This window comes from Crocodylus siamensis, chromosome 2, assembly GCF_052110815.1.
Source record: "Crocodylus siamensis isolate JL-2025a chromosome 2, ASM5211081v1, whole genome shotgun sequence".
Classification (NCBI taxonomy): Eukaryota; Metazoa; Chordata; order Crocodylia; family Crocodylidae; genus Crocodylus; species Crocodylus siamensis.
In genome coordinates, this window is record NC_143396.1 from 234,792,395 (window position 1) to 234,819,636 (window position 27,242).

Genomic DNA, 27,242 nt, shown 5'->3' on the forward strand with positions numbered 1-27,242 from the left:
CTTTCATATATTCTTGGGACCCACTTTTGGGGCACGACCCATAGGTTGAGAAACGCTGCCCTAGACAAATTGGAGGATGGGGCCAAAAGACATCTCATGAGGTTCAATAGGGACAAGTGCAAAGTCCTGCAGTGAGGTGCTGGAGGTTTTTAAGACGCAGCTAGAGGAAGCCTTGGCTGGGATGGTGGGGATGGTGCTGCTTTGAGTAGGGGGGTGGACTAGAGAACTCCTGTGGTCCCTTGCCACCCTCATTTTCTATTTCTTTGATATTGTGATGCCTGATGTGTCCACTGTATGCAGGATGGGGCCAGCAGACATGAGCAGCTGAGCATTGGCAGATCTAGGCTTGGGAGAAGTGGGTGCAGGTACTGAGGTGCATCATCCCATACACCAGCAGGGAGCTTTCTGCAGCTAACAGGAAACAAGATGCACTGGGAGCCTAGGCCTGGGTGATGCCATTTCAGATGGAGGCAACACCTAAGGGAGAGTCACTGGAATGAGTTAAAACCAGGGTGCGGGGTTGGAAAGTAGGCACGAGGTTCCCAGGAGCAGGGAACAGACAGCAGAACAAAGGAAAGCTTGACTGGTGGGACACCAGGACCATTAAAAAGGAGAGAGGGTAGTTAACACCTGTGGAAGCAAGAGGGATCCAGTAGATTCAAGTGAGCCATGAAGTCAATTGACCCCCTCAGCAAAGCCTGACTAGAAAAGCCGCTGCCCTGCCAGGGACTTGGTTTGAAACTTTGGGTGGGGCAAGAAGCAAAGTAGCGGCGTGGGGGGTACACCAGTGCGTCCTTCCTGGATCCAGTGTAACGTGTGTAATGGGCTTGGGTAGCATGTGAGCATTGTGTGCGAGTAGTGTCTTTGTGCTTGGCAGTGTGAGTGTATAGGTAAGTACCTGTGTCCAGCCTGTGGGAGAAGGGTGAGTGACGTAAGTGTAATGTGTGTCCTGCAGAACTCATGTTAGATGAAGGCAGCAGAGGAGCACGGGGTGGGTAGTGAATCCATCATGGAGTGTATGGAGTAGGCAGTGAACACAGGTTGCAGATTGGGCATCAGTAAAGAAAAGTGTTATTCAAACCAAATTGAAATTCCAACCCAGCCCTAAAACATGCTTCCTTTCCCTGTTAACTGATATATCAGACCATACCTCAGGTATTGGGATGCACAAATACAAATTCACTTTGAAACCTGATTTTCTGTTGGGAAAGAGCAGCTTTTCATAATGGACATTTCTTGATGAAGATGTTTTATCTTTATAGAAATGAATTCCCTGGACCATATGTTTTAGATTAAAAACCCTCTGGACCCTACAAAAAAACCCCAACCCCGCCACATTTACTCCTCAACTGCTGTTTTTAATAAATTCTTTAGGACCTATTCATTCAATAGGCCAGTGTCTTTGTATGACATCGCTGAGGCAGTGGGAGCAATCAGTGCCTGCTAGAGCAAACAGGAAGATGCAGTTCTATCTCTTATAACCCCTTGTAACAGGGGGCTTTCTCAGAGCTAATTTGCCTTTGGCCCACCCACCTGTTTCTGGGCCAGCTGCCCGCCTCCTTGCCTGCCATGCCTTGTTGTCTTAATTAGGCAGGAAGCTGTCCATTTCTTGCCCTGATGCCAGGGGGCACTAGCTGCGACCCTGTTTCTCCCCTACACCACAGCCCAAGGCTTGCAAATGGCATCCACAGATGTTACTCTCACCAGCTCCACACTGGGCCCCAGAATCCTCCAATCAGGACCCCTCTAAAATCCCCTCCATTCAGGCGGCCTAACCTGCCCTCATTCAGGGCTGCCTCGCTCCCTGAAACTATTTCCCCTTTTGGGCATGGTCCCCCCAGGACCTTTGACCACACAGGCTCTGGCCTCGCCTCCAAGGCCAGTTGGGAACCCCAGGCCTTCAGCTCTGGGCATCCCGCACAGTGGACCCCTGGCCCTTTTGACCAGTCTTGTCCTGGCCCCAGCATTGACCACTCGAGGGTACTCTACATCAGATCTCTGTACCTCCAGCCCCACTCTCTCTCTGGGGTCTGCCCTCTGGACCCTACTAACGGGTGACTTACCCAGTTGTGGGAACTGGGGTTAAGGTGCTCCAACCTGCCTTTCACCGGGGTGATCACTGGCCTGGCATTTCCTGGGGGCTCCCGCACCACTGAGAGCCCCACCAGGCCACCCACTCCCAGCAGGGTGCAGTTTTAGGTCATGCCCAGGACCAAGGAGCCTCCTAGCCATCCCCTGCAGCTCCTGCCATTACCTCCAAAATGATACCAGCAGCCCTGCAGCCCAGCAATGTTGCTTTTTGGCCTGCTAGCAGCAAAATGCTCTGCTTATATAGGCAGCCCTGAATCTAAAATGACTGCTGTGATCAGGCACCTGCTGGCTGTTTGGCTTAGGTCTTAAAGTGGCAGGTGTAAACAGTACCCTGCCACACCCTTCAATGGGTTAACTGCTTTATTTATCCTTACTGACCTCTTCAACTCACCTTCTCTTTTCTCAGTAGTGCCCCCTCCCCCTATCCTTTGTATTTAAATTCCCTTCTGTTTAGTATCCCTGCTTTCTGCAAGTCTTTTCACAGCATCTGAAGAAGTGAAACTTTAGGGCTGTCTCAACCAGTTAGGTGTCACCCTGCCCTGCCTTCTGCCTAACTTCAGCTTTAATCGCTTCCCCTTCCCCCCTGTTTCAGGAACTCAGAACTTTCCTGTATTCATTTTGGAATGAAATCTCCCATGCTTAGACCTGGGAAACAGCCCAAAGCAGATCATTTGTAATAGTTTAAATTAAGCTGAAACAAGCTATTCTGATTTATTCAAGAATAAAAACACAAAACAGCCCCCTTTTCTTCCTCTTCCTGCCAATATGTTCCAATATACAATGCAGGTTACTTTGGCCCATAAAAATACTGCAGGAACATCAAGCTCATTCCATGCCCTGGGTCACATCTGGACCAGGGGGGTCCTTGCAGGCCTTATCCATGGGGCAAGCGGAAGCAATGGAGGCAGTGGTGGTGGTGGCAGGCCCAGCAGCAGAGGTGGTGGGGAAAGCAGCCATGAGCCAAGCAGGTACTTGCCACAGTGGAGATGGGACAAACCACAGTGGCAGGGCAAGCAGCTGCAAGCAAAGCATTCACTAAGCAAATGGGATAAGTCAAGTAGAGGTGGTCCCAAGCTTCAGCAGAGTGGGCAGGGCAGTGCTGGCATGCACTCTGGCCACTGAGGGGCATGTCCAACAGGGCCACAGATTCTATGCCAGGATTTACCTGTCATTAGCCACATCTCCAAATTCCCTGGCTTGCCACATTGAACAGCTCCTTCGGCCAGATAATGGTCTGCAGGCCATATATTTGACACCCTTGCTGTAGTGAATTATGTTCTTTTTTGTTCCTGCATCAGCACAATAGTCTATAACTAGATTCTCTTTATAGGAAGGAAAAGGTAGAACATTTGACATTGCAAAAGGAGCAGGAACTGAGGAAGAGATTTCCCACCTCATGGATGTAAGTACTATGATTGGAAAATAAACCCTCTTGCATTTATTTTAAGAAATCCTTGTCACTCAGTGGAGGATTTGTACAGAAACAGACACAAGGGCCACGTCTAGATGTGCATGGACATTTGGTTTTCCAGGGACGACTAGTGGTGGTGCATCTTGTGCTGCCACTAGCTGTCCCCAGGAGAGACCCTGTGCCATGTGCACTCTGGTGGACAGCAAGTTACCCTAGGTGGGATAGGAGACACTGGGGCCAGCACTGGGCTGGCCCCAGCAGCCTTACTTGGGGACCTCCCAGGGCTGCAGCAGTGGCAATCCTTTGGGCTGCCTCTCTGCTTTTTTTTCCTGCAGGTTTTTTTGAGCCCTGGATGTCCAGGGGTCAAAAAATATCCAGGGGTCAAAACTCACTCCATGCTGCTCCCTTGCAACATGGAGAACACCTGAATGTGTGGTATGTGGTCCACTCATTTGGATGTGGCCAAGAAGGTCATCATCTAAATTCAGTGAAGCTATAACGTATAACAAATGTACATCAGCTGAAGATCTGCCTTAATCTATATTTAAGGGTTTGGGGAGCATTAATGGTTAAAAAGTAGAATTATTTTATAATATATATACTCTGGGTGCATCTACACAACACATGCCATTACATCAATGTGATTATAGCAGGATGGAAGTCCCAGGGTCTCCGTGCTGCGCCTAGGTCCCCTCTCTGTACCATGCAAATCGTGCTCCAAGCACCCTCAGAATCTCGCCTGCCACATCTTTAATGTAAATCATAGAGAAGCTGCTCTTTGTCCTCTTGGCTATGGTTCCTGCGGTATACAGGACCAGTGTTCAGTATGGGGTGTTCAGGTACACCCCCGCCTCAATGGGCTATACGTGGCTCCAACCACCCCTTTACCATGCCCCAAGCCTCGCTGATGGACCGGTAGTTAGTCTGTCTCTCTTGCCTTCTCTCTCTCTGGGGCTTCTGGCAGCCCGCTTGGCTCGCTGGGCCTTCTGGCGGCCCGCTTGCCTTGCTGGGCCTTCTGGCTGCCCACTCGCTGTGGCTTCTTGCTGCCCAAGCTGGGGCTCCCACACTGTCATGGTTCCCCTATGAGGCCTTCTCCGTCCTCTTATAGCCTCACCCGGTCCTCCGGTATAAACAACAAACACAAAACACAAGCCTCTGCATTATAACTTAAATTCAGGCCTCATGGCTAAAACATTCTCTGAGCCACACCACAAGTGCTCCCTCTCTCACCTGTGTCACCAGCTGCACCCACATTCAGGCTTTTCCCTTTCTTCACTCAGGGCGGAGCTCCTTCTCCTTTGGTCGCAGGCAGGGGCCCCCCTGGCCTCTGCCTCTGGTTTATATAAGAGCCAGACCCTGTCCCTTTCCTGTCAGCTGACCACGCCGGTGTTGGCTACTTGCTTCCCCTGGTTGCCCTGGCAACTGGCACCTGGGTGGCCATTCCTACACTGCAAATAGCAGGCAACTTAGTGCCCTGCTACAATGATAAACTCCTGCACAACTTGCGGCAGAGTTTTTCACATCACCTTAATGGCATATGTAGATGCTCAAACTGCTGCGATCCAGGGTGTGCATGCAGACACTGAGCACAGGACCATAGCAGCGTGAAGTGGTGCAGGCTCCTAGCCTGGGGATTTTTAAAAGGAAGTTAGATGAGCACCTTGCCGGGGTCATCTGACCCCGGTGCTCTTTCCTGCCAAGGCAGGGGGTCGGACTAGATGATCTACCTAGGTCCCTTCCGACTCTAGCTACTATGAAACTATGAAACTATGTGAGCCAGGGTGAACAGCCCTGGGCTGGCAGGGTCTTGGGGAGTCAGCCCTGGGCTCCAGGGAGGGGCTGGCTGGGGCACAAAGGTACTAAATTCTGGGGCTAAGCAGCAGGTAGCCCCTGTACTTTTGCAGCTTTGTGACCCAGCCAGCCACAGTCACCATCTGCATGTGCTCTTTGGCGCAGTAAGTAACTGAGTCCTAAGATAGTACTGTCCCCAGCAGTACTATCTGAGGGCATGGTTAATTAATCTACGGTGTCCTAATACCAGCACATGTGTAGGTGGTTGTTTTAGCTGCCTGCAGAGGGTTTGGGACTGAGAGTATGGTTGGGGGTAGAAAGGTAAGAGAGGTTTATTGACTTAACAAAAACACAACTATGCACAGATAAGAAAACAGACAGACAATAATAATTTGCATTGGCAACTTATTCGCAGTTCCTTTTGATGCCTGATGTACAACAAATCTTTCTTTTGCAAAGCTCAGCGAAGTTAGGCATCACTGATCAGCTCTGTCTGACAGGTACCGGGAAGGACCTTGGTATTCAGTTCTTGGGATCCTTGAGATCCACAGGACCACTGATCCAGGTCAGCAGCTAATCTTAAATTAGGAGTTTCTTTTATACAGCTGCATCTTTTTTTTTTTTTAAATGATTTCCGGATGTGCCAGCCAATTTATAAATTCTGAGCTATGCTGATAACTTACAGCTATTTAGATTTTCTTTATTTTAACTGTCCTTAGGACTGACTAATAGCAGTACAAGTTGTGCATTCTTTTGATAAGGTTAATTTTAACTATGCCACAAAGCTTACTTTTACAAGGCTTTGCTAAATTTACTAGGCCTTATTACATACTAGGCCTCACTACATTTTTTACTTTAATTAGGTTCTTAACAATAACACATAGCTTAATATCTGAACAAATGACAGAAAAACACTTGGTTTAATCTTCATAGAGCCTTCAGCAAGCACCTTTATCACACAGACATAATTTTTAACTGTCACAGATGGTGACGCTTTACTGTAGAACTAATTAATCAACTCTGTAGTAAAGCGCATGTGTAGATACACCCTATGTGACTAAAAGCATAAAAGGCCTCTGTGTGTCCCAAGCTGCTTTGAATCAATATTGTCCAAACTGTAGAAATGCTTAAAATACTTATTATGGATTTCTTAGCCTTTCTGTAATTGAAATGTGCTTGCTAAGAGAGGTAAAAGAAAAAGAATATCGTCAGCACATTGCATATGTAGTCGGGAAGGATTGGGGTGCACTTGGCAGCCTTCAGAAGTGATTGAGCTGGATTCTAAACTAAATTGCATAAAACACATCAGACTGCCTGACTGGCTAATATATTAAGTATTGATTCCCTAGAGATTATTCCAGGAAATGCCTTGGGGAAACTCTTGTCTAAAGGAATGAGCTAGCTATGCAATTGTATATATTAGTGTAAAGCCAAAATGATTGTTAGTCCTTTTAATTTAAGAGGGTGAGTATATAGTCTGAAGATCTTTTTATGATATAATGAGTCAAAGGAAAAACCTGAAATCCCTCTAGATAAGAAGTCAAAGGATAGATTCCTGACAGGAAAAACATAATACGTGAGACATGGAGAAAAAACCTGACTGAATGCTGGAAGAATTTGGTATTCATCTGGTAATGGACAGTTGTGTATTTTGTGAGGTTCAGTCCAGGAAGGCATTGGACATCCTAGTAACTTTTTTTAGGCAAGCAGTTCCAGTGACGTGAAAAGGACTGCTCACATATGTAAATACACTTATGTGAAAGAATGAGTTGATTAGGCTCCTTTACTTTTTACACATGGAGGTCCGTTAGGCTGAGGTTAAATTTAAAATGTCAGTGAATAACCTCAAGTATTTTTAAGTGAAACAAGCAGACAAGGCAGGCTTCTGGAAACTAGCCATCTCTGAAATGAAGAATAACTCCCCAATCCCAATCCTTTACTTCACCCTAAAATGTATGTGCATATGCTTAGTCTGGCATCATAATATTCCCCTTGGCTCTCTGCTAAAGTGAACTGTGGAAGTCATGTACCATCAATGAAGTGTCATTCCAAAAAGCTTTTGTTCTGAGCTCTTTTAAATTGAAGTGGGGCCAAACTGGAAACCCAAACTTGCTCCGAGTTGGAAAAATATTCAAACTCAGAATCAAACTTCGTAACTTGGGCTCCCTGCTAATAAATCTCTTACATAAATAGGAACACATTCAGAAAAAAGGAATTCAAAAATTCAAAATTCAAAAATTCAAAAAAAGAAAAGGACAATTTTCTTGCAGTTTTCCAGTTGGTCTAATAAAAGGTATCATTTTGGGACCAAGAGTTCTAGTTTTTTGTATGTCTTCTTGTCTCTGATGAACATGGCTACCAAGTATACTCTTGAAACATGAAAGATGCTGAACCTTAGCTGATTTTGGATTTTAAACTTCATTGCAGGACAACAAGAAAAACGTTTTACTTCCCTCCCTGCCATCTGACACCTCCAGGGAAGGAATTCTACCTGATCTACACATCAAAGAGCTAGACAAAGACACTGTCAGGGATCCAGAGGGATGGCTTTCCATCTTCAGCTCCCTCTGTGAAAAAATGAAGTTTATTTCCTACCTATGGGGACTTTTTACCATCTTGTACCATCTATACTTTTCCCAGAGCCTGGTGAGGGGACTTTGATCCTGAAAGCTTGCAGAAAAGGAAATTTTCTTGTGATTTCCCAAGTGGTCTAATAAAAGGTATCATTTTGGAATCAAGAGTTCTAGTTTTTTATAGGACCAAATTCTGCTTTTATGTCAGTGTGGACCTGGAGTAACTGCAAAGAAACCACTGGGATTACTCCAAAAAGGCACTGCAGTAATCGAGATCAGAATTTGCCCAAGTTATTAAGCATCTCCAAAGCTCTTAGGACCTAATTTTGATGTCAGCACCCCTGCTGAAACTCTGTTGATGTGTGTGACGGTTTCACTAACTCCCTTGCCTCTTACTATGTCTGGGTTGGTGTTAGCTAGCAGGAGGGTGAGTTCCTTCTGCTTGTTCCCCACAAACATTAGTGTAGAGGCATTTGAAGATGCATGAACTGGCCCCCTAATCTCAGTACTACTCCAGCCCCTGTTGCTTACCTGGGTATTTGTTCCACTTGTTGTTGGTCTAGGCTAGGCTGCTCTTGTGGGTGATGCTTGGTTTAGTGGTCCAAGGCTTCCTCTGCCCTTGTCTTCCCCTTCCCCTGATGAGCCTAGTTTAAAGCTTGCCGTTGGATTTTGTGGAAGGCTTTCAGATGTTCCACATCCCACTTTAAGGGACCATTGCCCCATCCTTTCAATAAGTCAGTTAATGGGGCTATTACCTCAGCAAAGTGTGGAATAAACCAGCGATAGTAACTGGCCAATCCGAGGAGAGTTCGCATTTGTTTCCTTGTTTGGGGTGGCAAGTAGTTTTGCATAGCCTCTGTCTTGTCCATCAAAGAACGGATACAGCTGTGGCCTACCATTTAACTGAGATATTTTGTTTTGGCTTTGCCTAGTGCACACTTTCCTGGGTTTGCCATAAGGCCGGGTAACCGCAACTCTTGAAGTACCACTCAAAGTGCCTCTAAATGCTCTTCCCATTCATTGGTACAGATTATGATATTGTCTATGTACACAGCAGCATATCTTTGGTGTGGGGCTAAGACCCAGTCAATTAGCCTTTGAAATGTTGCTGCAGCCCCATGGAATCTGAACAGCATATGTTTAAATTCATACAACCCCCAAGGGGTACCAAAAGCTGTTTTTGCTTGATGCTCCCTCCTCATGGGAATTTGCCAGTAACCTTTGGTCAGATCTAAAGTGGATATGAATTTTGCACGTCCAACTCTCGCTAACATCTCACTTATTTGGGCCATGGGAAAAGCATCGAACTTTGAAATCGCATTCAATTTCCTGAAATGTACACATAATCACAAAGTGCCATCTTGTTTGGGCACCACTACCAGTGGGCTCCGCCAAGGGCTACATGATTCAGTCATTACTCCCTGGGCCAACATCTTATCTATCTCTGTCTTGATTAGTTCATATTGATGGTAAGGACTCCTTCTCCACTTCTTTCTCACCACCTCTCTTTCAGGTGTAACAATACTGTGACTTATTCCCCAGATGTGGTCTGGGTTTTCATTAAGCACATCGCAGAACTCTTCTACTAAGAGTTTTAATTGTTCTTTGTGTGTTATGTTCAGTTGGGCCCCCAAACTTACTTGCTTATTAGGGCTTTGTGCCCCTGTTGGCTCCGATCTAACCTCTGTCTGCTCTCCCAGTGGGGTTGCCAATAGGCCCTCAGGTTTGTTCCATGGTTTTAATAGATTGACGTGAAAGATTTGTTTTTCTTTTTTGAATCCTGGACTGAGTATTTCATAATCTATGGGACTCACTCACCTAATTATTTCAAATGGTCCCTGCCAACTTGTTAAGAACTTGCTGGTGGCACTAGAGCATCTGCTGAAGACTGGACAGTGGCAATGCACCCACCTTTGCGTACTCTCATCCAGATCTAAAATCTAGTCGCATAATTCTACTTTGGACACATCTTGTGGTTTCAATCACTTTTCTAACAGGTCTGCCAAATGTTGAAGCAAGATCCAGGGAGATCTATCTTTGTTCTTCTTTCTTATCCGGAATGCTTGCCGATACCTTTCTGGATTGATGTCTGTAAGGGGGTGGGGGGGTGCCACGTACCGTGGGACCCCGATCCCCGGATGTCCCCTGGAGAGGAGGGGTACGCGTTGGACCGTCCCGCTTCGCCGCTCTCGCCTGCCACGACTTGATGGAAAATATGGGGGTTCACCCTTGCCGGGAAGCTGGCGGTCCACGTGGGGTACAGTACCTCCAAGGTCCAGGGGTCCTGAGGGCTCCTCCTCCCCTACACCCTCGCCCGGTCCTCCGGGTTGAGCCTCCGTGAGGGGCTCCCTTGTTAGAGTCCCAGTCCGGCGGGAGAGGGGGGGTCTCTCTCCTGGCCGGACCCTCACCGGTGTCCCCGTGGCACCTAGTCCCCCTGGTGCCGCTGGCTCCTATAGTCTGGGGTTATCCCAACCACCGTACTTAAGTCTCCCGCCGGGCGGGTTTTACTCGGCCGGCCTTCCCCGCCCGCGGGTCGTCTTCCGCGACCACGTGTCCCGAAGTCGCTGTAGAAGGGTTCCCCCGTTGGTGGCCCCCTTCCCGGTTGCCCTCAGCCCGGCGGCCGCCGGGGCCTGTGTTACCTTCGGGTCGTCGCAGAGTCCTGCAGTCGCTGGTTCCGCAGTGCCCTGTGTTGCAGGGCCCTCTGGGGCCGTGTGGGGCTTCACCGCCCTCCGGAACGCCGCCGCCGGCCCCCGCTGCGGGGCTCCCGGCTCCGCCGCTCCCTGACTCACCGTCTCCGGATCCGCGGCTCCCGGCTCCGCTGCCGCCGACTCCCGCCTCGTGGCTCCCGGCCTCGCCGCACGTGGCTCCGCCGCTCCTGGCTCCTTCGCGCCCGGCTCTGCAGGTCCCGGCTCCGCGGCTCCTGGAGTAGGCTCCGACTGGAGCCTCCGTCTTCCTCTGCGGGTAAGCGTTTCCCTTTTATGTTCCCGCGCCGGTCCCGCGCCGGCGCGGTTCAGGTTCCGGGAAACATTAAGTTCCCCGCCGGGCTTCCGGGTCCGGACCCGGAAACGGGGTGGAACTCCGGGGCTCTTCTCTCGGGCTGGGCCCCGCGGGGTCCTGGCCCCCTCACACACCCCACCCCTCGAGACGCCGCTAGGCGGTCCCCTTTCTGTGGGATATTCGCCCCCCGAGGGCTTCTCTCCGTCCGCCCGGGGCGGTATCGAGGGCTCGTGGGGTTTCTCTATCTCTCCCCACCGGGACAAAAAGTCTGCCACGGTGTTGCTACGGCCGGGCTTATACCCGATTTTAAACTGATATGGCTGGAGCGCCAGGGCCCACCTCATTATCCGGGCATTCTCGGTTTTAGCCGAGTTGAGCCACCGTAGCGGGGCGTGATCAGTTATTAACCGGAATTCTCGGCCCAATAGGTAGTACCGAAAATAGTCTATACCCCAGCGGATGGCGAGACACTCCCGTTCAATTGTAGAGTACCTCTGTTCGTGCTCGTTCAAACGGCGACTGGCGAATGCTACGGGGCGCTCGACTCCCTCCACTTCCTGGGAGAGGACCGCTCCCAGGGCGTACGCTGAGGCATCCGTCTGTAGAATAAAGGGGGCGTTAAAGTTAGGGGTATGGAGTACCGCTCCTCGGCACAAGGCTTGTCGGAGCTCATGGAACGCCTTGCGTCTCTCTGGGGTCCAACTGATGCGTGGTGGTTCCTTCCCCTTGGTGGTGTCTACTAGCGGATCCGCCAGTTCCGCAAACCGGGGAATGAACCGCCGGTAATAGCTGGCGAGCCCCAAAAAGACTCGCATCTGCCGCTTGGTTGCCAGTGCCTCGTAGTCCCGCAGTGCCGCCACCTTATCCCGTAAAGGTCTTACCAGCCCTTTGCCTACTTGGAAGCCGAGATATTTGGTCTCGGACTTTCCAAGAGCACATTTCTTTGGGTTGGCCGTCAGGCCCTTACCTCGTAGCTCTTGCAAGACCTGTCGCAGGGCCTGGAGATGTTGCTCCCACGTCTTGGTAAAGATCACGATGTCATCGAGGTAGGCGGCGGCATATTCCTGGTGGGGTGCTAGTATCCAATCGATTAACCTTTGGAAGGTTGCGGCGGCCCCATTCAACCCGAACAGCATCCGTTTGAATTCATAGAGGCCCCAGGGGGTCCCAAAGGCTGTCTTAGGTTGATCCTCCCTTCGCAGGGGAATCTGCCAATACCCCTTTGCTAAATCCAGTGTGGAGATGTAATTGGCTTGCCCGATACGTTCCACCAGCTCACTTATCTGAGGCATGGGGAATGCGTCAAACTGGGTGATGGCGTTCACTTTTCGGAAGTCAACGCACAGCCTTAAGCTGCCGTCCGGCTTCGTCACCGCCACCAACGGGCTTTGCCAGGGGCTGCGGGAAGGCGTGATGATGCCTTGGGCCAGCATGCCATTAAGCTCCTCTCTAATCGGTTGGCGCCGAAAAAAAGGAATGCGCCGCCACTTTTCCCTGGCAATCTGGCCCGGGGGCGTCAGAATCTTATGCTCCATGCCTCTAGCCCTCCCTGGGGTCTCTGAAAACACATCCCCAAACTCTACGACTAGCTGTTGTAACTCTTTCTGTTGGGAAGGAGACAGGGACGTCTCTTCCCCAAGTGGTCCCCCGTCCCGGGTCTTCGGCCCAGTCTCCCCTTCTTGACACTCCCCATCCACCGGCTCTCGGTCCATTTCTAAAAGGAGCCCGTGCGGCTCCTGCCACTCCTTCAGTAGGTTGATGTGTAAGACCTGGGACGCCCTCGGATGGCCTTCCCTTCGGACCTCATAATTGACCGGGCCGGTTCGTCTAACGACCCGGGCCGGCCCCTGCCACCGCGTCTCGAACTTACTATGAGAGCTGGGCAGCATCACCAACACCTTCTGTCCGGACTGTAACTCTCTCTGCCGGGTTCCCTGGTCGTATCGGTCCTTTTGCTGTCTCTGGGCCTGTTTGAGGTTGTCGTGGGCTGCTCGCTGGGCCTGGTGGAGTCTGTCTTGCAGTTCTTGTGCGTATTCTGCCACCTGGCGACCCCCTCGTGCGCCGCTTTCCCAGCTCTCCCTTAGGATGTCCAACAAACTTCGGGGTTGGTGCCCAAAGACCAAGCTGAAAGGGGAGTAGCCTGTGGAGGCCTGTGGGGCATCCCGCACTGCGAACAGCAAGGGTGGTACCAACAAATCCCACCTGGCTGGATCTTCCTGTGTGCAGTGCCGGAGCATCCCTTTCAGTGTCGCGTTGAAACGCTCGACCAAGCCATTCGTTTGGGGATGATAAATTGACGTTTTTAGGTGAGTGACGTGGAGCACCTTGCACATGGCTGCCATTACAGCCGACATAAAGTTCTTTCCCTGGTCAGTCACAATTTCTCGCGGGATCCCGAAGCGGGCAACCCACTTCATAAGCTCCTCGGCCACCTTGGAGCCCGTCACTGTCCGTAAGGGAATCGCCTCCGGGAACCGGGTGGCGTAATCGATAAGCACCAGTAAGAACCGGTGACCAGCGGTGCTTCGTGGTAGAGGCCCCACCACGTCGAGTGCCACTCGAGTGAATGGCTCCCGTATAACGGGCATCACTTGAAGGGGGGCACGCGGGGGTTTGTGGGGGCTCACTAACTGGCAGTGACGACATTCTTTACAAAACCGCTCCACATCCTCGTATAGATGGGGCCAGAAGCACCAGCGTATCAGCCTGGCCTCTGTTTTCCTTTTTCCCAAATGGCCTCCCATTGGGTTCCCCTGGGCTAGTTGTAATAAGGGCGTGCGGTAGCGGCAGGGGATTAAAAGTTGGCTTCCCTCCCGCCCTGTCCGGGGGTCGGACTTAACCCGGTAAAGCAGGCCCTGTCTTAACTCGACCCGAGGGCCCTGTCCCCGATTCGCCGTGGGGCTTACCGGTTGCCGCTCCCGTTGAAGTGCCTCTTCATGGAAGGGTCTCAGCTCCGCGTCCTCCTCCTGCGCCTCCCGGAACTGGTAACTGTTCGCCAGGCCCTCCAGCTCGCCCGGCCAAGGCGGTTCAGGTTCTTCCCCGGCTAGGCCTTGTGGGGGTTCCTTTCGAGGCTGGAGAGCGGCCAGCACCTCGTATATCTCTGGCCAGTCCCTTCCCACGATCATGGGGTGCAAAATATCCTCCTTCAACCCCACGGGCAGGCGTCTCGAAACTCCATGCAGCCGGACCTCTAGGATCCGCCACTCGAAGTGTGTCCTCTGATTGTGCAGGCAGACTAGGTGGATCCCTGCGCACCGCGGGGCGCGCCTCCATTCCACCAGCGATGGCCTGACTAGGGTCTGTGCGCATCCGGTGTCAATTACGGCCATGAGCGGTCGCTGCCCCACCCAGGCCTTTACTAGCGGCAGGGGCCTGGGAAAATGGTCTTCCCTGCCGCCGACCCCACAGTCCATGGGTTCCTCCCGAGTATATTCCCCTGCTCCGCTGTTGCCTCTGGGGAGCGGGGCCCCCTTTCCAGGGGGGTACTCGACTTCGGTCGGGCAGGACCGGGCAAGGTGCCCCCTGCCGCCGCAGCGGAAGCAACTAACACCGGGGTTCCCTGGGGCCTTCTCCGCCTTACTTCCCCTGCCCTTTCGGGGGAAGTCTTCAGCCCTCGGTTTTCCCCGGCCCGGGCGCCGCCCCACCTGGGCTGCGGTATACTGCTCCGCCAGCTGGAGAGCCTGAAGGGAGGTTGTGGGGCCGTGACACCTCACCCACTGTTGGGTGTCGTCTTCCAGGTCCATCAGGAACTGCTCCAGCAGAACCTGATCACATATTTCTTCTTTCGTGGTCTCCGCTGGCCGCAGCCACTTCATCATTTCGTCTTTAAGGCTGTGCCACAACATCTTGGGGCTCTTTTGGTCCTTAGTCTTGTTTCCTCGGAAAGCCTGTCGGTGCTTTTCCGGGGTGATGTCGAGGCGTTGTAGAATCTCAGCCTTCACCCGCTCATAGTCACTGGCTTCGGCGCGGGTCAGGGCTCGGTAGGCTGCCTGGGCCGGGCTGGTTAGCAGGACTCCGAGCCTACTGGCCCATTTCATCCGGTCTATGCCTGCGGCGAGAGCCGCTCTCTCAAAGGTTTCTATGAATGCCTCTGCGTCGTCTTCCCGATTCATGCGGGGCATGTTCATATCCCCGCTATACGGGCCAGCCCGCGTCTGCTGCTGTTGGAGCAAATGCTCCTGCACACTCGCTTGTCTTAAAGCAGTCTGCTGGTGCTGCTGCAGCAGCTGGGCCATCAGATGCAGCGTCTGCTGCGTCACATCCGCGCTCGTAGGGAGCTCCATGGTGTTGTAGTGCTCTCCGAGCTAGGCCGGGTTCGGTTCCCGGCCAATGCACCAGTTGTAAGGGGGTGGGGGGGTGCCACGTACCGTGGGACCCCGATCCCCGGATGTCCCCTGGAGAGGAGGGGTACGCGTTGGACCGTCCCGCTTCGCCGCTCTCGCCTGCCACGACTTGATGGAAAATATGGGGGTTCACCCTTGCCGGGAAGCTGGCGGTCCACGTGGGGTACAGTACCTCCAAGGTCCAGGGGTCCTGAGGGCTCCTCCTCCCCTACACCCTCGCCCGGTCCTCCGGGTTGAGCCTCCGTGAGGGGCTCCCTTGTTAGACTCCCAGTCCGGCGGGAGAGGGGGGGGTCTCTCCCCCGGCCGGACCCTCACCGGTGTCCCCGTGGCACCTAGTCCCCCTGGTGCCGCTGGCTCCTATAGTCTGGGGTTATCCCAACCACCGTACTTAAGTCTCCCGCCGGGCGGGTTTTACACGGCCGGCCTTCCCCGCCCGCGGGTCGTCTTCCGCGACCACGTGTCCCGAAGTCGCTGTAGAAGGGTTCCCCCGTCGGTGGCCCCCTTCCCGGTTGCCCTCAGCCCGGCGGCCGCCGGGGCCTGTGTTACCTTCGGGTCGTCGCGGAGTCCTGCAGTCGCTGGTTCCGCAGTTCCCTGTGTCGCAGGGCCCTCTGGGGCCGTGTGGGGCTTCACCGCCCTCCGGAACGCCGCCGCTGTCTCCCACCGCGCGGCTCCCGGCTCCGCCTCCGCCGGCTGCTCCGCTGCCGGCCCCCGCTGCAGGGCTCCCGGCTCCGCCTCTACCGGCTGCGCCGCCGCCGGCCCCCGCTGCGGGGCTCCCGGCTCCGCCGCTCCCTGACTCACCGTCTCCGGATCCGCGGCTCCCGGCTCCGCTGCCGCCGACTCCCGCCTCGTGGCTCCCGGCCTCGCCGCACGTGGCTCCGCCGCTCCTGGCTCCTTCGCGCCCGGCTCTGCAGGTCCCGGCTCCGCGGCTCCTGGAGTAGGCTCCGACTGGAGCCTCCGTCTTCCTCTGCGGGTAAGCGTTTCCCTTTTATGTTCCCGCGCCGGTCCCGCGCCGGCGCGGTTCAGGTTCTGGGAAACATTAAGTTCCCCGCCGGGCTTCCGGGTCCGGACCCGGAAACGGGGCGGAACTCCGGGGCTCTTCTCTCGGGCCGGGCCCCGCGGGGTCCTGGCCCCCTCACAATGTCCAATTGGTACATAATCTCTTTCTTCACCTTGTCATAATCGGTGGCTTTGCCCCGTGGCATAGCTTGGTACACAGCTTGGGCTTTTCCTATCAGGAGCATGCCCAGTTGACCTGCCCATCAGCTCTGATCTAAGCCTGAAGACAATGCAGCTCTCTTAAAGCTCTCTAAGAATGCTTCCGGGTCATCTCGGGGTGTCATTTTTGGAACTTTTAATTCAACTTGGTTTCTTTGGGTCCAGGCTTGTTGTTGGAGCCATTTTTCCTCGAGTGCGATCTGATGAGCCACTTGTTGTTGCTGCTGGAGTAGCTGGCCCACCAAATGCAGGGTCTGTTGAAGTGGTTCAGGGCCACCCATGGTGCCAGGTTGCATGTCCATGTTATCTGTCTTCCTGTGGCCATCATTCACTTCCCGGCCAATGTAACACCGTAATGGTTTTGCTAACTGCCTTGTCTCTTACCTCTGGTGTTGTTTCTGACTCTCACCTGCCACGTCTTCTTTAATTTTGATGTTACTAGTCGGGAGGTATTATTTCCATTGTAGGTCACTGGCAATCTCTCACAGTTTCTTGTAGTGGTTCACTTATCTGATGCCCTTCTTGCCCGATGCCCGAATTAAGAATGTCACTCAAACCACAATTGGGTGCAGTTGAACTATACTTTTTATTATTTTTTGGGTTCTTTTACGCTCATAACTATTTTTATAAAGTCTTCCTTTTTTTTTTCCCTCAAACAAATCATCTTTAAGAATAGTCTCTAACACCAACGATATGAAGGTCAAAACCAAGAACTCCCAATGCATTCGTTTGTTTGCTTTTCATTGTTTATTCTCTTATTCTTCCCCCTTTTTTTTTGGAGCATCCACCCCTCCTTGGCTTATCGCAGTTTCTCCCTTCCTTGTGCCTCTATTTCTTCTCCGGTAAATCCTCCATTGATTCATTGCTTCCTTTCTTCATCCAGCCTTCTCTAATACACTGGACCAAATTCCCAGAGCTCCCTAGCTCTGTAGCCCTTTCTCCGCTCTCCCCCCTGGAGGAAACACCTCTCTCCTCTCCCATCTCCGCCTCTGCCCTACGTGGTCCCATGCTGGGCTCTTTTATGAGCAGCTGTTCTGGAACCATCTCGCTCCCGGCTCTATTTCTTTTTCAGCTCTCTCACAATGTCACTGGCATTTTACCCCCAATTTACACCAATATAAAGGAGAATTTGGCACTAAGACTGTCTGAGGGAAGCAAAGGTTACCTGGCATATTGAATCAGTTTGTTCTTATGTGCATATCAGATGAAAGAAAAATATACCCTCAATGTTATTTATTTTTAATTGCTTATGGGTTTTAGAATTTTATGTGTGCTGAAGCTGGGAACTGTATGTTGTGAACTCCCACATGCTTTGTATGATACCTTTGTTGTACATGCTATACACCAGTAGCACGTGCACCACTTCCTTCATGGCACTTCCTTGATAATTTTATTTTCTTTAAATTTCACTTTTTCTTCTCAGCCAGTTGGGTTTTTTTAAAAAAACAATATCAATATTTGTCCATACATCACTATTTGGGATTGCATGCTGAATATGTTTGCTGATTAGAATTGTATAATGCAGCTAATATCTATAAACAATCTATATGGATTTCAGTTATACCAATGTTGAACTGACATAACTCCATAATTCTGTGCTAGTCATTGACCCATAATGAATGCATATATGCACAACACAATAAAGGATCTGGGGACAGATTCATTTTTATGATTGTGGCATTCATGTCAGTGGTGATGTGCTAGGAGTGAGTTTCAACCGTCTCTCGAAATTACTGTAATAAAACATTTCTCCAACATTCCATGCCTTTCATCCCCACATCCTTGTGAACGTTCTCTTCTTATATTGTAAAATAAACATAATTTAGTTAGAATGTTGTGGGCAAAATATCAGAAATTCTCTGATATGATTTCTAATGTTGGCTGCAAAGTACTGAAAGCCTGCGATGGCTAAAAATGATGGGACTGGTTTTTCAGGTGCTGCTCACTCCTGATATTGGACCTAATTCATTGCCACTCTGAACCCTGTGTCATCCTCTAGAGCAGTGGTTCTCAATCTTTTTGTACCAGGACCCATTTGTAAACATCAATGGCCAGTCCCAACCCAGTGCCCCTCACTCCAGACCCACTGCCCGCAGCCCCCACACTCCAGCCCCCCAGTGTGTGGATGTGTGGGACAATGGGGGAAGGCAAGCAGCCCCTTGAAGGCTGGAACTTTGACAGCCTGCAATGAAAAATCCATTGTTTTGATTCTCCTTGAAAGGAGAATCCATTTTTAAAGTTTGATCCATTTTTAAAGTTTGTTCACAGCCCTTTCATATATTTTTGTGACCTACTTTTGGGTTGCAACCCATAGGTTGAGAAACATTGCTCTAGAGCAGTATAACTGGAGTGTAAGACGGCTATAACCTACTACCAAATGAGAATACCTATGTATCATGACCACTTGTCCTTGTTTAAGTGACTTTGGAGATTCAAGGCAGTAGAGGATCAAACCCAGTCTGATTTTGCTATGTGATGGGCACATCTACACAAGACATTTACTGCAGAGTTGCCTAATTAGCTCTGCAGTAAAATGTCGCTGTCTACACATGCAGTTCTATTTGGACAGAGTAAACTAGTTAACTCCACTGGATAGTAGTTGTAAATACAAGTACTATCCTGTGGCAGAGTTCTTTATTCCGCAGCAATGCATGTGTAGATACTGATGGAGCTGGCTGGGGTATGCGGGTGCTTCAGTGTGGAGGCTGCCTGCTGGTTAGCTCTACACTACAGCACCCTCATGCCCCAGCCAGCCTCTTTGTAGTGTGTTGAGCCAGTTCAACGTGCTGCAGTCCTGGATGCACAGGTAAATGCGGCACCCAGGAGCAATAAACTCTAGCGTGATATGCATCAAAGTTTATTGCTTGACCTTAATAGCATGTGTAAATGCACCCAAAGTATATCTCTGTCCAGCATGAGTGACTTTGTCAAATGATTTAAAGAAAACCCAACCAGAAACCTTTCCTTCTGTAAGATCATCTTTGCCCTTGAATCTTTCTGACAAAGGAAGAAGGCAAGCTTCTTACCCTGACAGGTGCAGTTCACAGAGGTCCATATGTCAATGATATACACCAAAGTATTGTGGATTTAGGGACCACAGGCCTGAGGTTTTATAAATCAGAATTGTGCCATTGAAGTAAATGAAAATGTTGATATATGCCAGCTGTTTTTATAGATCTTATTCACATGAATGAAAAATCCCAGAAGAAGCTGTATAATGCATCTTTCCAGTTCACTGTAGTATGAACATCTAAATTGCCCATATTACAGTTTGTTTTAAGGAAAATGATATTTAGCCAAAGAAGGAAAATGGATAACTATTGTTGGGAATGTACGGGGTAGGACCCTTCCTATATGTCATGTGGTGTGTCAGTGTTGGATGTCTTAGTTTCAGCTAGGTGAAAGAGAGCTCATACAAATTGTGGTAAAAACATGGATTTTGGAAGAAATTATCTATGCATGTTTGTGTAGGGGAGAAGGATGCAGGGGGGACGGAGGCATGCGTCTGTGCAGAAAGTTCTCTATGGCAGTATTTTTTGTTTGCATGTTTTTTCTCATCCAAACCCAGCTGCGGGCTGGCTACATACAACATTCAGACTCTGGATCATTTTGTCTTTGAAGTTCTTGCATCAAACACAGCCCTGCCCACATGTCAAATATTTTGTGGGAAATTGCAAGGGCCCAACTAACTGATATATTATTGAATTGGTCCCAACCATTTAATAAGAGAAGATATTCACAGCTGTTTGAGTTTCTCCTGCATTACAATATGGGCACAGGCACATTTGTTCGCCATTAGTCAGATTTCAGCGTTGGCAAAGGATAGTTCAGCTTGATGTGAGGAATGTACTTTAAAGGAGTGATGCTGTAGTGAGTGCCCTCTTCTGCAGTCAACTGCACAAGCTACTGTATTACTGGCAGCAGAACCACAAACAGAGCAGAGGAGACCAACAGTTTAAGACAGTGTACCTCCCACTCAGCTGTTTATATTTCACTAGAACAGGGGTTGGCAGCCCCCAGCACAGGCGCCAGAGCATGGCATATGAAGGCATTTTGCTTGGCATGCACACCTTGGGGTGGACAGTGGGGAAGAGCCTGGACCTACACTGCCACGACAAGGATCAGACCCCTTGTAGCTCCCTCTCTGTCTGCCCCTGGCATGCCAACATCTTACAAGTCAAGTTTGGGTTGTTTTTGGCACTCTGCTCAAAAATTTTGCTGACCCCTGCACCAGAAAATTAAATTAAATTAACTTAAATTAAAATATAAATTATAGAACAAAACAAGCTTCCCCAAAACCTAAAATATTGCTACTGTAAAGTTTGAGGAGTTGCCTTTTTTGCTATAGAACAAAAAGTTCTAGGGAAGTAATGATCTTCTTCTGTGGTTGTATTTCACATTGCTATTTAAAAAAAGAGAAAAAACTATGAAGTGATGTGAAAATGTTTCTTTTCCTTCTCTTGTATGAAAGAAAGAACTAGGTAGTTTGTGCTGAAAAAGTCAAATGTTAATGCAATGTCCTTTCCTATTTGCATATTGTAGGTAGTCAAAAGATTAGTGTCAACTTTTCAGTTTGTTTACCTTGTTAACAAGCTGAAACATCTGATCCCTGGAATTCATTTGACCATGTTTAACCTGAAGCACACAGAATTGTTCTTCTTGGTCTTCTGTTTAAACTTGAAGTTAAGCACATGCTTAAATGCATTGCTGAATAAGGAAGAGGTAAAGTAAGTGTTTTGCTCAAAAGGACTTGCTTTTAGTGGAGCTAATAAGACCTTCTTCTCTTTAAAGATCAGGATGTGGCCCAGTGCATTTTCTTGTACTATACATAAGCAGATGAAGATTTAATGCAGGGGCAGGTGATTATTTTGGGTGGAGGGTCGCTTACTGAGTTTTGGAAAGCTGTTGAGGGCGACCTGAGTAGCCCCGCCCCTTGACAGGTGCCCCACCCCCTGTTGCCACCTTGTGACCAGAAGTCCCCCTAGCCTCTGACCTTTGGCACAGAAGTCCCTCCCCTTGCCCCCAGAAGTACTCCTTTCAGCAAGGGGTTTTGCCGTTTTGGAACCAGAAAAATACCAAATTATATTCTAAAAAGTGAACATCTACAACATTAATTAATTTGATTTCAAAAAATATTTTTGTCCTGATTTACATTCATTTGTGTAGTGTACATAGAGGTGATTGCACAATAGCTTAAAACGAAGTCTTACTCATGTTTGTTGTTGGGGGGAAGCATGGGGGTGTGGGTACAGGTTTGTGAGGGGCTGTGGGTGTGTGAGTATGTGGGGTGTGGGAGAGGGTGTGGGTGTGCCTGTTGGGGTGGATAGGTGTGGAGCATGTGTGGGTGTGGGTATGGGGTGAGGAAGCATGTGGGTGTCTGTGTGGATATGTTGGGTGTGGGTGGGTATGGGGTTTGTGGGGTGTTGTGTGTGGGAGGAGGGTGGATGGTGTATGTGAGGAGGTATGGGGTTCTGCATGTATGGCAGTGCAAGGGGGAGTGTAGGTGCATGTGTATGGTGGGGTGTGTATGTACAAACATACACGCACACACCCTTTGCCCCTCCCTTCCCTCCCTACATACACCCACTCTGCCCCTCCCTACATACACACACACATACACACACACACACACACACACACACACTCCCTGCACATGCACACGCACACTCACACTCTCTCTCTGCCCTTCCACACACACACATACCCCAGGGTACCAATGCAAGCCCCGTGCTCCTGCGGTCCAGCGATACCGCTAGGAGCCATGTGTTGCTGGAGCAGTGTGCAGACAGGAAGGCAGGGAAATAGTTGAGGGGGTGGGGCTGCGCTGCTCAGTCCTGCTGCTGGCTCCCTCTGGGTCCTACTGCCCCTGACTCCTGTCATCTTTGACAGGCAGCCAGAAGCAAATAAATGTTAATTTACTAATTTTTTTAGGGGCCCTGTGGGCTGGATAGAATGATTTGGCAGGCCAGATCCAGCCCATGGCCCATATTTTGCCTGCCCCTGATCTAATGGAACTTCCCTGACAAATCACATATACTGTAGGAAACAGGCTAGTTGAATTCCCACTTATTTCAAAAAGGCGGTTGTAATCTTTCGCATTATAGTACGATTGAGTCTTTGTTATGTGAGGTAAGAGAGACAGGTTTAATTTATATTTGAAAAAGAACAAGTATGTGGGTGCATTTACATGTGAAATTTTCATAGATTTCATAAATTTCATAGACATTAGGACTGGAAGGGACCTCGAGAGATCATCGAGTCCATCCCCCTGCCCAAAGGGCAGGAAGTCAGCTGGGGTCATAGGATCCCAGCAAGATAAGCATCCAATTTACTCTTGAAGGTGTTCAATGTAGGTGCTTGAACCACCTCCTCTGGCAGACTGTTCCAGACCTTGGGGGCTTGGACGGTAAAGAAATTCTTCCTTATGTCCAGCCTAAAACGGTCTTGCAGGAGTTTGTGACCGTTCGACCTCGTCATCCCTTGGGGCGCTCTGGTGAACAAACGTTCCCCCAGATCCTGGTGGTCACCCTTGATAAACTTATAGGTGGCCATCAGATCACCCCTGAGCCTACGCTTTTCCAGGCTAAAGAGTCCCATGTCTCTCAGCCTGTCATCGTAAGGTGTGTTTTCCTGACCTCTGATCATGCGCGTGGCTCTCCTCTGGACTCTCTCAAGCTTCTCCACATCCTTTTTGAATTGTGGAGCCTAAAACTGGACGCAGTACTCCAGCTGCGGCCTCACCAAGGCCGAGTACAAGGGGAGAATGACGTCCCGGGATTTGCTCGAGAAATTAATGTGACGCAATACACTCCAGCGCATATTGTGCTGGAGATCATTGCTTCTGGGCACAATATCTTCCTGTGCACCGAGGACAACTGCATGTTGAGCCAGGTTGAAGCAGCCCCTGTGGACAGGAAGCCTGGGGTGCAGGGAGACGGTATCAGTCTGCCAGCCTGGGGCTGCTCTGACCTGGCTCAGTGTGCTGCGGAGTAGCTGGCTGGGGTGCCAGGGTGCTTCAGTGCAATGCTAGATAGCAGGCAGCCATGCCTGAAGACCCCTCATGCTCCAGCCAGTCCCATCAATGTCTAAATATGCATTGATGTGCAATAAAGAACACCACCACAGTAAATATTTTATGTAGATGCACCCTGTATGTATATCTGTATGTGCTTTATTCTAGTCTTCTCCTGAATTAGCTGCAAGTAGCCAAAATATAGGTTTTTAATTATTTTTTTACTAATATAGTATACCTGTATAATTTTTTTTTAACTATCAGTGAGAAGAGCCCTGGAAGTTCTCTTTCTACCACTTCTAGTAGTTTCAAATGAAAAGGATGAAAGCTGGTGCCGATAGGGTTGAGAGAGCATTGTATTAAAAGCATATACGTATATTAGAAATGTCTGTGTGGTCATTACACATTGGAAATGATATTTGTTTAAAATAACTTGAAATGAAAGAAACTGTACATGCTACTGAGAAGGAAGATACTGTGCACTGGGAATTGATGGGTCTGTGGTTTTCCAGACATGATGTTTTCAGGTACCAATCTTCATGACAGTACTAACATGTAATGGCTAATCCTTTTTCACATTAAAATATAATCACAGTGTATCTGATTGTTTATTCTGTTGGGTAGCTAATAAAGAAGACTCCATCAGCAATTACTTGTGCATGAACTTAGTTTAAGTTAACAAGCTGTAGCAGACATTGCATAGTTGGGCTGTATACCATAGGCTGTAAGTGATTCACTGATTCTGAGTATTGGCAATAGTTTGATGCAGCAGCTGCTACACAGTATTCACACTGAGTGTGCACTATTCACATTGAGTGTACAACATTCACATTGAGCCACAAGGCTGTGGGCACTTTTACAGAGTATGCAGGTAGCAAAAGATTACATTACTTTTTTTGGAGAAGGCTGATATAGTTATTTTCAGGATTATATTGCAAGCAATGTCTTATACTTATGTACAAGTAAGAAATCTTGCCAGATTATTATTTTGAGCCTAATGTGATCCATGAAGATGTCTCCAAGCCTTTGAGGTAACTGAAACAGGATTTACTTGCTTGAAATTTGCATGCATTTATACAATTTGCTACATACACTATATAATGTATATACTAGCTGTACAGTGTATATGAAATGTGAAGATTTCCTTTAATTAAAATTGTGTTTAGCTTTTCCTGTGTCACAATGAGAACAATGCAATTAATTTCTCCAGAACCTTACTAATTCTTGCTATACATCAGTAATCTTGTTGACTTATATATGTAAGGATTGGTCTGCATGAGGGTTTGCAGCACTGGATTCTTCTAAAGTAGTATCTAGAAATGTATGAGCATCTTGATGACAGCAAGAAATATGGAAAACAGAATTGGTATAATCACGCAGCCCTGTTTTGACACTAGTTCAAATGTCAAAGCCACTGCATAGGATGGAGGCAGTCATCTGATCATGAAAGAGTCTTAGGATAGTGATAAATTTTCATGGGCAGCTGAACTTCAATAAAATCTTCCATAGAATCTCATGGTTAACATGGTTGAAAGCTTTGATCAAATCAATAAAGGCCATAGAACGCTCCTAGTGTTGTTCTTGGCACTTTTCTTGGATCCGCTAGGCCACAAAAATCATGTCTATAGTGCTTGGGAAAGATTTCTTCTGCAAGAGGGAGAAGTTGGTTCAACAAAATTTGAGCAAGGATCTTCCCAGCCATGGAGAGGATGGCAATATCTCAATAGTTTTCAGAGTCAGACTTATCTCCCTTTTAAAAAATGGTGACAATATTGGCATTCCTTAGGTCAGCAGGAATTTCCTCAGTGTTCCAGGTTTTAAGAACCAGTGTGTGGACCTTACTGGTCATAGTTTAGCCTACCAAGTTTGAAGACCTCAGCTGGTATGCCATCAGGGCCAGAGGCTTTGCTGTTTTTCATCTGTCTTATTGCCTGGTGAACTTCATCAGAAATAGGTGAACTGGCAAGTGCTTCCCTTACTGGATGCTGCAGGATGGATTTGATGGTTTCATCAGTCACTGTTGATTCTCAATTCAGGAGCTTCATGACCATCTGCCATATGGCATCGACATTGAATTCAGAATAAATGGGAAGCTGTCATTGCATCTATGGATGAGGACCTACAAATGGCCCTTAACTGCTTCTCTCAAACTTACCAGTACCTGAGACTGACCTTTAACACTGGAAAAACAAAAGGTGCTTCACTAGCCTGCTCTGGGCCAATCAACTCAAAGATCCTTACTGACAGACTTGAGCTGGAGAATACTGAATACTTTGCATACTTTGGTAGAAGGCCAACATTGATGAGGAAATCCAGTATAGGATCTGTTGTGCAATCTCTGCCATTGGAAAATTTTATCACTGTATGTTCAGTGATCACGATGTCAGGACTTGAACAAAGCTCCCACTATACAAGGCTTTGGTAAGCCCAGCTCTTCTCTATGGCTGTGATACCTGGGTGACCTGCAGGGACCACCTGAAAAGTCTGGAACGTCATCACCAGGGCTACCTCTAAAAGATCCTTGGCATAAAGTAGGACTGTCACATAAGTGCCAGTGTCTTCACCAATGCTAACAGTAGCATCAACATGGAAGTGTTGATTATTCCACATCAGCTGCAGTGGACAGGGCACTGTGTGCAAATACCTGATGTTTGTTTGCCAAAACAACTGCTATACTCCCAACTCAGCCAAGGGCAAAAGACACACAGGGCCCAGAGGAAACATTTTAAAGAGATTCTCAAGGTGAATGTTAAGTAGTGTGGAATTACCATCACAAATTGGAAAAAACTAGCTTGGTACAGGGCTACATAGCGACGCCTTGTGAGAGAAGGTACATCTTACTTTGAGGAAAAATGTCTTGCCATGGAGGCAGAAAAATGACAGAGATGGAAGGAAAGTAAATCAGGCCAAGAAATCTGTGGTCCAACCATTCCTTTAACCACTTTAACCTGTGGCATTTGCGAGAGTCTGTGGATCTAGGATTGGCCATCAGTGGACTCATTTACAACCCTTTACTTGATCTGTGGGAGTAATCATTCTTGACTGTGAGGGATCTCTGCCAATAGCGAGGAGAAATGTATCCTACTATGACTTGTGTCTCCTGAGTTCAGATCACATAGAGTGTAGTAAGTATAGTAAAATGGCTAAGGGTGACTCTTCATTTCAATCATACAATTGGTAAGAAAACTGCTGGTCATTAGAATTTTTTACTACTTAGAAGGGTTTGCAGAGTTGTCCAGTTGTGTGATAGGTAGCAATTCTGCACCCATCAGATTATTTCAGGTTATCCAGGCAGTGAAGAAACATAGCCAGTGACATCACAGCTTCTAAAAACAACCCCCCAAAACCCTCCAAACTGTTACAAATACAACGGGTCGCCCAAGGTCTAGGTCCTATAGTATACATTCAGTAAACTTGTTAGAGTATCTGCAATAGTGCCTATCTTCAAGAAAGAGAGGAAAGTGGATCCGGCTAACTATAGGCCCATCAGCCTGACTTCTATCCTGGGGAAGATCTTAGAAAAGTTTATTAAAGAAGCCATCCTTAATGGACTGGCTGACACCAACATCCTAAGGGATAGCCAGCACGGGTTTGTTGTGGGTAGGTCTTGCTTGACCAACCTCATTTCCTTCTATGACCAGGTGACCTATCACCTGGACAAGGGAGAAGAGATTGATGTCATATATCTTGACTTCAAAAAAGCCTTCAGTCTGGTATCCCATGACCACCTCTTGGCAAAACTGGCCAATTGTGGCCTTGGGTCTACCATGATCTGCTGGCTGGGAAATTGGCTCAGTGGTCAGACCCAG

General features: G+C 48.9%; 1 protein-coding gene across 1 annotated transcript in view; it reads left to right on the forward strand.

Annotated features, from left to right (window-relative positions):
- LOC149871918 (uncharacterized) overlaps window positions 1-27,242 on the forward strand; it is a 101,493-nt gene that overhangs the window by 1,200 nt on the left and 73,051 nt on the right. The window contains exon 3 of the mRNA XM_090034649.1: window positions 3,422-3,493. Coding sequence (XP_089890775.1) covers window positions 3,422-3,493 — 72 coding nt within the window. The remainder of the gene's footprint in view (window positions 1-3,421; window positions 3,494-27,242) is intronic.